At 44.3% G+C, this 14,217-nt stretch overlaps 1 protein-coding gene across 3 annotated transcripts in view; it reads left to right on the plus strand.

Annotated features, from left to right (window-relative positions):
* The window catches only part of GRIA1 (glutamate ionotropic receptor AMPA type subunit 1), a 306,080-nt gene that overhangs the window by 205,291 nt on the left and 86,572 nt on the right, over nucleotides 1-14,217 (plus strand). For all 3 annotated transcript variants that reach the window (XR_009353810.1, XM_059174100.1, XM_059174099.1), the window contains exons 9-11: nucleotides 682-792; nucleotides 1,491-1,697; nucleotides 7,839-8,209. Coding sequence is in view for 2 of the 3 variants with exons in the window: in XM_059174100.1 (XP_059030083.1) it covers nucleotides 682-792; nucleotides 1,491-1,697; nucleotides 7,839-8,209 (689 nt within the window). In the remaining variant the exon portion in view is untranslated. The remainder of the gene's footprint in view (nucleotides 1-681; nucleotides 793-1,490; nucleotides 1,698-7,838; nucleotides 8,210-14,217) is intronic.

A 14,217-nucleotide genomic window follows, 5' to 3' on the forward strand; every position in this document is an offset into this window, starting at 1 on the left:
TTTGCACACAACAGTGATCCAATAAATATTTGCTGAAAGACCTTGCAAAATGAGCCAGGATAAATAACCTACTGATTTAAAAAAAAAAAAAAAAGTTTTCAGCCAGTATTTTTAGGCACTCATACATCCTCAGTATTAAAATAGTTTGTAATTGGAAATAAGAGAAACAAATGTTAAAGGATAAAATAATCATCACCTAGGAAGTTAAATCTAGATGGAAAAATACAGTAAATCTAAAAAGAAAGCAAAAGGAATGTAATTTTTAAATTGTATGATTCCAACTACCATTCAGAATGAGCTCAGGAAAAGAAGGATTAATAGGCAGGAGGAAAAAGGGGTTGACTTATAAACATCTGCAGAAAATTAAACTTCCGCGGCCCTGGCTTGCATTGTACAAGTTCAGCTGCTTTAACAGTTAAGTCCACCCTGCTTAAAGGGTGGGCACTTTCCAGGCTCAGCTCATCATGGTGAGGATGTTCATAGGGATGGGGCTGGGAGAACCTGGAGAGCATTTTATCTCTCTTTGTTTTTATCTACTAATACTTTAGAGCCTGGTGTGCCCAGTATTGTATGGTGTGATGCCGAGGCCCTTGCTTTTTGGTCTGGTGTTGGCTGGTCCACAGGAGGCCAGTCCTGAAGAGCCTGGCTCATCTTCTGTCACGACCTTCCTCTCCTTAACAGATTGGTTACTGGAATGAAGATGATAAGTTTGTCCCTGCAGCCACCGATGCTCAAGCTGGGGGGGACAATTCAAGTGTCCAGAATAGGACGTACATCGTCACCACAATCCTAGTGAGTACTCGGTCCTTCATTGAGGTTATCCGGGATGCAAACCAGACCAACACAAAGGTCTTCCCCAGGAGCAAAAGTCAGTCACTCTTCTTGCCCAAACTGTGTCATAGTTAGAAAGAGGGAGTAGGAAAGGGAAGAAGTCAGAGAGGCCATTTTCAGTGTGGCTCTGCCGTGATTTCATTTTGTATCCTATGTATTGAGCCATAGTTTCCCCATATATAAAACATAATGGTGAGACTAAAATTATGGTGGTTCTCAGACTTTACATTCCCTCAGCAGAAGCCGTTTCAAAGACTTTTAGCCCAGAACCTTAGGTGCTTTATAGCCACTTTCTAAAATGGCAGTGCTGAGAATCTCAGTGATTGACCATGAGAAAGCTGGAGACTGTTTAGGGTCTACTTGCCCAGCATAGTGCCCCTAGAGGTACCTCCAAAATCTACAGAGCTCCTGGAACATAATTTCAAAAGGGGAGCCCTACATCTCAAGGGTGAAATATTCTTATTTTAAGAGTTTGCTTCCTTAACCCAAGAAGTCTTGTAATAGAGGGAGCAGAAATGCAGGACATGGATTTAGGGACTTAGAAAGCCTTCTCCAAAGTTAGCCAAGGTTGGTGAAATCCTCCTCTGCCAGGCCAAAGTCCTCACTACCTCTGAGTTGACCCACAACCCACATTCTCTCTCCCTCCATTTCTCCACCAGGAAGATCCTTATGTGATGCTCAAGAAGAACGCCAACCAATTTGAGGGCAATGACCGCTACGAGGGCTACTGTGTGGAGCTGGCAGCAGAGATTGCCAAGCATGTGGGCTACTCCTACCGTCTTGAGATTGTCAGTGATGGAAAATATGGAGCCCGTGACCCTGACACCAAGGCTTGGAATGGCATGGTGGGAGAGCTGGTCTATGGAGTAAGTTCTCCACTTGGGAATTGGAGGGCAGAGAGAGGGTCTGAAAGAAAATCATTTGGTGGTTGGCTGGCCCTGCCCACAGATACCTGTTGGACCCCTTACTTAGTATTGTTGCTGCCGAAAAGATGAGGGCTTCAAGATCCGTTATCTTTAGACATTGTCTCTCAAGGTTCCTGGTCCCAGCTTCCTCAGCCAAATCGGCTCACTCTTGTAACTTCTGCTGATCTTCATCTAACACAGGCGATAGCTGAGCTTCAGAACCAGTTTTCCCAAGGCAGACTGCTGAGTCACCACTTCCCTGCTCAAAGTCATTTATGGCCCTGCCATAGAAATATCTTCTCTGGCATTAGATGCATCCTGGATCCAACCCAACTTTCTAGTCACTCACCCCAATACTCCCTCTCTTGTACCTTTTACTGTTGCCAAACTACCCCAAGTCTTTCTGTTGCATAGAGTGCTTCCTTCCATTCCACACCCCCAAAGGCCTGTCCCTCCTCCAACGTCTGTATCAAATATTGCTCTTTCCAAGGTGTCATTTCTTTCTCCCCATAAGAGGTATAAACGCTCCTTTCTAAATCCTCTTGCCTTCTCCTGTAGGATTTAGTTTCTTCTTCTATTATCGCTTACCCTGCCTTGTAAAATAGTTACCTGTGTCATCGGAGTAGATCTCTCTGTCTTTGTGTCACTCACTACACTTGAAATAACACCATGCACAATTGCTATAAAACCTTCAATAAGTTGAAGCAGTTTTGAGAAGCCACTGTGCCTGAATTGCTTTAAGTATTTAAGGAACCACTGAGAAGTAAAAGATCTGATCTCTGTCCCCAAGGATCTTAACATTTTATGGGGTAGAAAATACAATGAGAGAGAAGAGTAAAAGATAGCACAGTTCAAGGATCAGGCAAGAGGCTGACATGAGCTTGTCTAGCCCTCAAGAGGGATATGGAAACTGAAAAGTGGCCACGTTCAAATACAGAGAAGGGCAGCCCAGGAATTTTACAGAAATAAGAAAGAGTGGGGAAAATACTGGCCGCTTATGCAGAGGACCTGGACTGAGTGTCAGGGCTATGGGTGGGTAAGAAATGACATGGGGAAGAGTGGATTAATTCAGTGGGCACTGGGAGATGATGAAGATACTTGAGCAGAGAAACAACAAAAGGCAACATAAGAAGACGTCAGCCACCACTTGCAGGAAAGGGGCCACTCTAGCTTCATGTGATGAAGTTGAAGGCTGCAGGCTGGGTTTTTGAGCAGAAGCATATGCTAAGTCCCAGGTTGATGTTGAGTTCCGGTCAGGATGAACCAACCATTTAGGTTAAATTTCATTGTCCCATATCAGGACAATAGGAGTCTTGATGGCCTTGAGAGCCATACAAAGGGAATTCGAAGGAGAGATGTGGTAAGGAAAATCTTCCACAGGAAAGTGGCTTTTTGAGATGACATGGTAAGATGGTTACTGTATCGTGGAAGGGGGGTATGTGTTGCTACCCTTGCTCCTCCCTCCTCCTCTTTCTCTCACCTTGGGAAGCTCCACTACCGACAAAGACCTGGACGGTTACTGCTGCATCTGGAGGCTGGTTTCCATGGGAACCTCCACTAGCATTCATCTTTGCCCTCATCCCATGGAACATAGTTCCCTTAGCAAAAGGCCTGTGATCCAGGCAGAACAATGGTATTGTCCTTCTGATGTCAAGCGCCCCAACAGCCAACAGTCAATGATGGGTCACTGACTCATCTGTAAGAAATCAGAGTTACCTCTGACGCCCCAGGGCCCATCCTTCCCCATCCATCTCCTCCTCTCCATCGGGCCTGTCCTGTGCAATATAAACTATATTCTGAGGACTCCTTGATGGGCCCAGTTCAGTACTCGCCTTTCAATTTTGGTCTGGGTTTCTTTTTCTGCCCCCCTGAGAAAGAATAGAGGAGTTTAAGGAAGCATCTGTCAGCCACAAATAACTAGAAGACTGGACAAAACTCATTAGGAGCCCTCCAAATTTGTTCTTTCTGTACCTTTTAAATAACTAAACCAATCAAGGTCTCTCATCTCCCTTTTCCTCCCTCTTTTTCTTAACAAAAAGTGTAGTAGTAGCCTGTCCACAGGTAATATGTGCCAAGTACCATGCTAAATACTTTACCCCCATTATTTCACATACTCTAACAACCCATTAAGATATATGTAATTATTTTCCACACTTTACAGATAAGGACATAGAGGCCCAGTGAGGGGTGGGTCATTTGGCCTAGGATAGCTAGTAAAAGCTGAGTTGTGACATGTAGCCTGTATCCCAGCTGTACTCTGGGTCCTACTGCCTCTCTACAAATCATACCATCCAATCACTGGACCGTAAGGCCACTGTTAACTGGGAATGAGAACAGCAACCACGCCTGCATTCTCAGATGTCACACCCTGCAAATAGAGTTTCTGCTTCTTACATGGGTATGACTTTGGGTGCAATTCATGGATGACACTCCCCCCACCCCCCCGCCTGTCCTCCGTCTTGGTGAAGCCGAAAGAGAGTGAGTTTTTCAGACAGACACCTGGATTTGAGTTCCAACTCTGCCTACTGGCTACACGACTCCTACAATTCACTCAACCCCTGAAAAACAGGGAAAGTGAATCCCCTATCCCAGGGCTGGGGTGGGGAGTTTACCTACCCGGTGCCTGGCCCAGAGTTATTTCCCTTAAGGTTTTCTTCTCATTTTGCTTTTATCTTACAGGATCAAAACTGTTTGCTCTTTCCCCAGGATTGTTTGTAGACTTCATGTATTTTGTTTGAGGCTCTCCTGGGTCAGTGGTTCTCAAAGTGTGAGGTCTGGACCAGGAGCATTAGCATCACTGCTAATTATTAGAAACTTATTAGAACTTATTAGAAATGCAAACTCTCTGGTATCACTCTCAGATCCAGAAACTCTGTCACCTGTTTTTAAAAGCGCCCCCCCCCAGGTGATTCTGACGTACACTCAACTTGGAAAGCCACTAGCCCAAGAGGTCATTTCAAGTAAATAACTTTGAGTATCTGTAAAATGCTTTTACTTCATAGTATTCTCACTTATTTGAATTCTTTTGATTCTCACAAATCTATCCTACTAAACAGGTAAAGCAAAAACTCTTGAGCCTCTTTTTTTTTTTTAATGAGGAATTTGATACCCCAAAAGACAGCGATCTCCCTTCAGGCCACATGGTCAGTAAGTCACAGACCAGAGCAGCCAGGTGGGCTTTCCCAGGTGAGCTCTGCATTCCCCAATCCTGCAGAGCTCCAGGAACAACCTCAGGTGTTTGAAACAACTCTCCAGACTCTTAGTCAATGTCAAATGAGCTCAAACACTGGAACTTTGCACAAACCACCTTCGCTCTCTGGACCTGAGTTTTTTTCTCTGATGAGTAAGGTCACTGACTATAGCATCTCCCACTGTGTGTGTACCCTACACACATAGGTCTCTTCTGATGCTCAGGGATCCATGACCAGATAATCTTAGAAGTACCACATCTACTTATGTCTCTTGGAAATTCTCAGTGCACGGTGATCTTTCAAAGGTTCTGAGAAGCCTTTCCCTAAAGTAACCTTTTTAAATTCATGTTTTCCAATGTTTATTTTCATATTGTACTTATTAACATCCTTCCAGAAATCATGTTCCATGAAACAAATCCTGGAATCACTGAATGAACTAAGCACTAAGAGGATGTGCTTCTAGGATTTTTTCAGTCTTCAGTTCCTTCCATTAACTCACATCAGGAGGCATCAAACAAATCCATTCAATTCTTGTTACCACTTTCAAAGCTGGTCTTTGTTGACCTCCCTTTTGGGTAACTTGTGGTAGTACCTCCAAGTTATTTCCATGACTTTTCTCCTCCCTTCCTTTCCTATCTTTCTTTCTGTGTTAGGTTACAGAGGAAAGAGTAGGTGTCTTCTCCCTTGCACTAGCTTGTGTTTGAAAAAACATTATATATATATATATAAATATATATATATATGTCAATCATACACGTATATCTATGTATATCATATATAGATTATATCAAGATTTATGCAATGGTTATTAGGAAAAAAATAGAATTACTATCAAATTCACACCTGATTCCATGTTGCTTTATGAAAAGTTTCTTTGTCTAGGTGAGAATTTAAGTCATTTGGAAGCCAGGCTTTTTGATTCCACTTAGAGCACCTTCTCAAACACCCTAGCCAATGAGAATAACCAGAGGAAACTTTGTCTATGCAATACCACCCAGCATCTGCTTGGGGCCCTCATCTACATGGCATCAAGCACCGTTTCCCATCTGGACTGTAGTGCAGTGCCTGAGAGAAAGCCATCCTCCTGCAACAGACTTGCACAGACATTTCCATGGAACCTTCTTGGGTTTCCAGGATCCTTGATCTCAGGCCAACAGAGCAGTGGATTTCTACTGTGTGGAAGCCAGGGCTTCTGCCATTAGGGAGAGGGAGGGATGACCAAAGAGCAAGGCTGGTGATTCCACATGCTGGATGTCCAAGGATGAGCATTTCTTGCAACCTTTTCATGTTTATCGACATGCTGGATTTGAATTTTAAAAAGTGAATCAACTATATGTTTCTTAGGAGTCTTGAAAAACACTTGTGACGCACCCTTTCCTCCTCTCTACTAGGCCTTCCCTCACATGATTCCCTCCTTCTGGAATGTGTACTGTTGCCAGAGCAACAAGATCCTACCCCTCTTTCAAAGCCAGATTTATGTGTCACTTCTTTTATCATTCAGCCCCTAATCTCCTCAGCCAAAATGAGTATCTCTCTGATCTCTCTCCTGTATCATTTTGTATCTCTTGGAAAGCGCATATCCAGCCTACCTTGCAGAGGAGATGTTGGACATGGGCAGCTGGCGGGGGAGGGTGGATATGTATACCCGCCTCTCCTACTAATCTATAACACCCTGAGTGTAGGAACCATAGCTCACCTGCAGCTTCCACCCTAGGGCCTGCACACAGTAAGTGCCCAGTAAATGTAGAGTTAAGAAGAGTTGGTTAAGAGTTAAGTTTGCCTTCACTACCTTATTAGCCAGAGAGATCTTGGCTGCAGGGAAAAACCCAATCCAAACTGGCTTAGGCAAACAAAAGGGTTGGTTCATGTTCTGGGAACAAGTACAGTGTATATGAACCCATTTTCCTAGGAGTCCAGGGTAAGCCCTGAATTTAGTGTGGCCCAAATTATATTAGGGACTGGTTTCTGCATCTCTCACTCTGACTCTCAGGGCTAATGATCATTAAACCACTTGGGTCCTATGCCATTTTTTCAAAGATTTTATTTACTTATTTGAAGGAGAGTGAGAGAGAGAATGTGTGCAGGAGCAAGTGGAATGGGAGAAGGAGAAGCAGACTCCCCGCTGAGCAGGGAGCCCAGTGTGGGGCCTGATCCCAGGACCCTGAGATCATGATCTGAGCCAAAGGCAGCCACTTAACTGAGCCACCCCGCACCCCAGTCCTATGCCATTTTTGAATGAATCATTCTGAGCAGGGAAATGAAGTACGAAGAGCCAGACCCAGTCACGTGCTTCACCATGTAACCAGATGATCAGCCCCATTTGAACTAGAAGGACTAAGAGTGGGGCAAGAGTGATTTTCTAGGGGCGCCCGGGTGGCTCAGTGGGTTAATCCTCTGCCTTTGGCTTAGGTCATGATCTCAGGGTCCTGGGATCAAGCCCCACATCAGCCTCTCTGCTCAGTGGGGAGCTTCCCCCTCCCTCTCTCTGCCTGCCTCTCTGCCTACTTGTGATCTCTGTCCATCAAATAAATAAATAAAATCTTTAAAAAAAAAAAAGTGATTTTCCAGCAGAGGAAGGAGATATGGCTGCTCAGCAGGCAGAAGCAACAGATATCGCCCCCACCTGCCCTGTAATGTGAGGAAGATGCCTTCACAGTTAGAGCTGTCAGACAATGGGATCATCTCTCCTGTAAGATAGTGAGCTGATCACTCATTTGTCAGAGATAACCTTCTAGAAAGGAGGAGGGATTCGACTTCTAAGGTTCTTTTCAAACTTTCACATCCTTTAAGATGCAAAAGAATATTCAGTGGAGAGAGAAACAAGAGAATACAGAGCTCCTGAGCTCAGCTGCATTTCTTCTTCTTCTTCTTTTTTTTTTTTTTGTTTTTTGTTTTTGTTTTTGTTTTGCAGAGAGCCGATGTGGCGGTAGCTCCTTTAACTATCACCTTGGTCCGGGAAGAGGTGATAGACTTCTCCAAGCCATTTATGAGTTTGGGAATCTCCATCATGATAAAAAAGCCGCAGAAGTCCAAACCGGGGGTCTTCTCCTTCCTCGACCCTTTGGCTTATGAGATTTGGATGTGCATTGTCTTTGCCTACATTGGAGTGAGTGTCGTCCTCTTCCTGGTCAGCCGCTTCAGCCCCTACGAATGGCACAGTGAAGAGTTTGAGGAAGGGCGGGACCAGACAACCAGTGACCAATCCAATGAGTTTGGCATATTCAACAGTCTGTGGTTCTCCCTGGGAGCATTCATGCAACAAGGATGTGACATTTCTCCCAGGTCAGTCAGTTCTTCTCAACCCCTTTGCTCAATGCTTTTTTTTTCTTGGGGGGGGGGGGGAGCAAATACTGGAAAGCTAAGGGATAGGAATTATTTCCAGACTTTACTGTATTTAGCTTTTCAACTACGCTTTACAGTCAACTGTCCAATGTATGCTGTCGGTTATCTGGATGCCTCCTATGTCTGAGCCAGCTCTGTCTGTTACCTGATTGATGTGCTCTGTCAAGATTAACAGGCATAATCACAAGTCTGATGTTCTGTGGCTGAAAGGTTCAGAGAAGGGATGAGGGACAGTATGGTACAACTAACATTTAGTGAGCACCCACCGGACGGGAAGCCAGGTTTTGTGTCCCATACTTGCATTATCTTACTGAATTTTCACAGAAGCATAAGGTAGGACCCTCATTATATCTTCTTTCATAAATGAGGACCACAGGAATGTTGAATCTTGCCAAGGTTGCACCGCTGAGTAGTTAGGTGAGTTGAGATTCAGACCACCATCCTGTACTACTGGCCAAGTGACAGAAGGAGTGCTGAGCTATGAGTGGGTCCCAGCACTGGCAATAGTGTGCTCTGTATGGCCCTGAGCAGGACTCCTGACCCTGGTAGACCTTGGTGTCTTCACTTTTAAGAGAAAAGGGTTCTCTTCTTCTTAGTTCTGAGACAGGCCTTGGAAATAATCTAGGTCCAGGGGTGATGTAAATTTGCTCCTTGTGGTTCAAAGCGGGAGTTTCTAAGGGGTACCTCAGATACTGCATTGAGAGAACCTGAGTGCCCAAATCAATGAGATTGCAACCCCTCCCCCCAGAACCAAAGTAGTTCCATTTGTGTCTGTTTTATATACTAGATTGTGAATACTGCTTATGGGGAAAAAAAAAAAATTCTGAAGCTAAGAAAGAAAAAAAAAAGAAGGCAGAATAGAAATTAGGGGGCATGAAAAAACTTGAAATCTTCCAATCTGGACCAATCCCCACGTTTATTGACCTCCTGTCTTTGTGTGTCATGTTCTTTCAACTACATTCTGGAATGTTCATGCCACAAAGCTCCTCCAATTTACCTGATACACAAGCACTGACTGTATTTCCTTTTCCTTGTACGGTTGTTCTCTATGAACTCCTTTTCCACTAGGCAGTCCTTTATAGACTACCAAGTTTCCAAAGCACACAGGGAGGCATGACTTCGAACTTGGCTGTCATGAATAGATTTGCACACACTGTCACCCTCTGGGGGCAAAATGCATAACAGTTGAGCCCTCCAGGACCTATGCTGGAGGCATCTTTACCACCTGTCTATTGTGCGGTTGAGTTTCAATGAAAACCAATATTCCTAAGTAGCAATGGAATAAAATTCTTCCTAAGGAGCCTCCCTCACGACTCATTTTGGCTGCTGTATAATTTAGGTAGTCTCATTGTTCACCATTATAATCTTGTTTTTCTTTAAATAAGAAGACAGTTGGGGGGTGGGGTGCGTGGGAGAGGAGGTGTGAGACTGGATGCTTGGCCAATACTGGCAAACACATGGTGAAGAGTAGACAGAACCAAGCAGGGGAAGGACTTGTTAAAAATAAATCAGGCCAGTAGATAAACAGTGGGAAGAAATGACTCTTAGCTCGTCAGTATATTCTAGGGCCATCACAATATGCACGTGTCTAAAAAGACCCAGAGGTTGTTTTCCTCCATTATTTCCTTCCTCGGTGGCCATCTCACCTCCTAATGTCTCACCTAAGTGGTTTGACCTCAGCATATGTTTTCATACTCCCCACCCTTCCACCCATCGTCTCCAGTCCACAAGAGCCGAATCCCTTGTCAGGCCTGTTTTCATTTGCTTTGCACAGAATTTGGTCACGGTTGTGCACAGCTGCACGGCAGGTGCCCTCGTCAGCTGATCTGTGCATCCCCCACTGCACCACGGCCCCCAGCTAACCACCTTCATTCCTCTGTTACCCAGCTGGCCCCTGGAAGGGCATCTGAGTTAGTGACCCCTGACTGCAGGAGAATTTTCACACTTTTTTTCCACTAGAGTATCTTAGGACCCAACACTAAGGTGAAGAGGAGACTGCACAGGGTCCAGCCCAACCTCCTTTCTCCTAATCTTCGATAGAACACCTCCACTCGTTGCCTGTTTTTTCACTGGTAAAATGGAACAGTTCCCACCTCAAGTATTGCTGTGAGGTTTAAATAGAATGATACACACAGAACCCATAATATAATAATATCCAGGAAGCACCATAAAACAAGTGCCATTTTTTATTAATTTATTGATTTTATATGTTGGGCTTCTACTCAATTTCACTAGAAGAAAAGGCACTCCCGCTGGTTTGGAGGCCACTGGACTTCTCCCTTGCTGGGAAGTCCAGGGACAAAGCAGAAACAGCCAGTGGTTCACTCCAGAGACCAGCAACACCTGGATGCCTGAGTCCTCCTCCCAGGAACTGAGCAGAAAAATTTGTCATTTTGGATCGAAGAGACTGGCAGACAAAGGGGTAAACCTTCCAGAATAAGAAGTTTTATCTACTTAAGGTGAACTTTTCCTTAGCAGGCCTACCCTAGCCAATCCCAGAGCTTAGGGGCCTACAGAAATCCCCTAACAGTCTGAGAAGCATCATAATGTATCCTGGAAATATACACTACAGAGAAGAAGTGTCTACTTTATCTCACTAGAGCCAGACAACAAAGACAAGGATGCTTAGACAGTGAGCAGAGCCAGAGACTGCAAACATCAACAGAAGCTTTTGTTTTGCTTGTTTTGCACCAAGTTTCATGAGCTTCTGACATGCAGAGCCCTGTGTAGGACAATCTGGGGGCTATGGTGGGAAGAGCTTTAAGGGGCGTATACAAAAAACATCCTTCCAAATGAGCTGCAAATAGTTGTTCTTGCTGTTTACTTAAAGAATATATCATAAATCCTTACTAATTTAGATTTTCGGAAACTTAAGTTCCATCAGAATTACATGTCTCTACACTCATACATTGAGTAATTGTGTCTCTTCATTTCCTCAAAGTTCATGTTCATGTCTGTTAATCAAAGCCAATAAAATGTAGCTCAGTGTGCTTCCTTGCAATTAACACAATAATCTGACCATGGGATTATGAACAGATAAAGAGTAGTCTTCCTTAGATTGTAAGAAGCATGGAAGCAGACAGTGGCTCATGGTTCAATGGAGACGGGAGCTGCTGTTTTGGGATTGTCTTGGCATTTGCTCATTTTCTTTTTTTTTTTTTTAATTAATTTATTTATTTTCAGAAAAACAGTATTCATTATTTTTTCACCACACCCAGTGCTCCATGCAATCCATGCCCTCTATAATACCCACCACCTGGTACCCCAACCTCCCACCCCTCGCTCATTTTCACATGATGGCTACCCCCAGACATCGTGTGCCTGTTCAAGCAGCAAGAGAGGAAGAAGGATTGCCATTTCTAGCTCTTTGGATCAGAAGAACAAAAGCTTACCAGAATACTCCCCACAAGAGCAGCTGATGCCTGCTTCTGTCTCATTAGTCAGAACAGTGGCCCATGATCACTTTCTAGTGGCAAAGAAGGCCAGTAAGGCAAGAACTTGGGTGTTCTAGCCTCTAGAGGGGAAGGAATGCAGATGGTTGGGAAATCAACCAGCAGCATTGGCCACATTACCTATAGTCAATGTTTTCCACGCTTACACTGTGAGTAAATAATCTGTGATCAACACATTCAATGACATATGCCAGTAAATACTCCTGAAATGCTTTAAAGACTCTTCCCACCTCTCCCTAAAATATTTATATGAGAAACTGGGTTTGTGTAAGCTATTTAACACTCAAAGTTAAAGTTCGGGTTAGCTATGATCACAGATTAGTTTTTTGCATTAGGCTGATGGTGCGATTAAAATGCCATCCATGAATTGTCTTCATAGGCCTGCTTCTCCTGTCTGATGACCTATTTTTAATAGATATTTAGATTCTTTTTCCCATAGAGAGGAACATTTTGAGAAGAAATATGCTAAAGGAGGGACAAAACCATCACAGGAAAAACGTATTTTTCCTTCAACTTTCTTTTCTGCACCCTCTCCCTCTATGTGTAGGTAGCGTCATTCACCTATTCAACAGATATTGCTAATTGTCCACGATATGCAGGGCATGATGCAGGGCACTGAGTATATGAAGATACATCGGTGAGGAGCACGGGGTCTAGAAGTATTTGCTTCAAGGAGCTGGAGAGTACAGTGCTGTAAGATGGACATTAAACAGGCAACTGTGGTGTGCTGCAAATTAAATGACCCTGCTGTGGCAACAGATAATAAGAGAAGTGGAATTACAGGGGACTGACTAAGTTTCTCTGAGGAGCTGATAGGTAGCAAAGAGGTAGGCTGGCATAGAGCTGAGAGACATAAGAGCCATATGCAAAGGCTCTCAGATGGAAAAGAGCTTCACTGCTTTCAAGGATGGAAGGGGTGACCGGTGCATGTGGCTTGCAGGGAATGAGAACAGGGGTCTGAGACAGCATCAGAGAAGTAGGCAGAGTCCAGATTATGTGCAGCCCCATACCATTATAAATTAAAGAGTTTTACTTTAAATATAATGGGAAGGCATTGGAGACTTTTAAGCAAGGGAAGGATTGATTTACATGCTAAAATATCACTCTGGGGAGCTATGAGAAAAATGAATTGGGCCGAGAATAGTCAAGAGTGGAAGCAGAGAAACCAAGCAGGAGGATCTCATGGCCATCTAGGGGAAATTACAGTGATGGAAATGATAATGGTCAGGAGGATGGATTTGTGGGCTGCTTTGAAACTAGACCTGACAGGACTTGCTGATGGACTGGGTATATGAGAGTGAGGAGAGGGAAGAGGGAAGGTGGATCCAAGAGGTACGGAGGTAGGGGGGGTTCAGAAAACATGGAACCACAGTTCCAGGGACCTTCAGCCGTGGGTGCGAACGTTAGGATGATCTAGTATATACATCTCGTGTTATGCATGAGGAAACCAAGGCCCAAGAGGGCAAAGCGATTTCCTCTGAGGGGACCAAGACCATCCCTGTGGCCTGCTGATACCCAATCCAGTGCTGCCTACCATGCAGTGCCAACCCAGGGCTCCCCTGCCTACCAGTGAGCTACGAGTGAGCCTCTTTACCTCTTTCTTCCCATAGCTCCCACTTCCTCACTAGCTTGTCCATGGGGTCAGTACTTTTCTGGGTTCAGATGACCTTAGTAAGCAGAACAAGGGGGTGTTTGGAAAGTCCTAGGGGAATAGAGGAAAATGGGAAATTATGACTGCAGCTTTCAAAACTCCTTTATTCCTGATCTTAAAATGTATCAGAATATATGATAATTATCTCACCTAGTGAAGATAATTAGTCTCAGTGAGAAGTCTCAAGTGGAGGAGTGATGGCACTTTGGAGATCTCTAAGAACCCTATACCACACACCACCACCCCCCACCAGCTAATCTACTTGTCGGGCCAAGCAACTGATTCACCATGGGAACAGGATAACCAATGAGCAGATCCCAAACTGATAACCAACGACAGTCTGACCTTTGCATTCACACAAAAGTTCCATAGCAACCAGTATGTGATGACATTAAGAGGAGATGAGAAATCCATCCCATCCACCTCCTGTTCTCCCACACCCTCTTCCAGAGACAGTCATGCAAACCTCCTTTTCTTGCTCATCTTGTGTCATTTAAGTTCTGCAGGAGGAAAGAAGGAACTCTGAGAGTAGAAATTCAGGGAAGTTGATAGAAGCTACCTGAAATCATAAAATATTTCACCTTTAGAAAACATAAACATCATTTAGGACACAGATTCCTTGCTTCAAGAAACAGTATCACAAGGATGTGTAGGCAATCATGATGCAAGAAGTATAGATGCTTTGTTGCTTAAGACTAGGCGGAGGGGTTTCTGCAGGGACCACCTGCATCAAAATCTTGCCACTGGCCCTGATGAGGGGATTCTGCCAATGTGTTAGGTGTGATCTGTGTAGGGACCGTCTGGGATTGGCCCCATCCCTGGGGGATCTTCAGCTCAGTGCCTCC

This window comes from Mustela lutreola, chromosome 5 (assembly GCF_030435805.1).
Source record: "Mustela lutreola isolate mMusLut2 chromosome 5, mMusLut2.pri, whole genome shotgun sequence".
NCBI lineage: Eukaryota > Metazoa > Chordata > Mammalia > Carnivora > Mustelidae > Mustela > Mustela lutreola.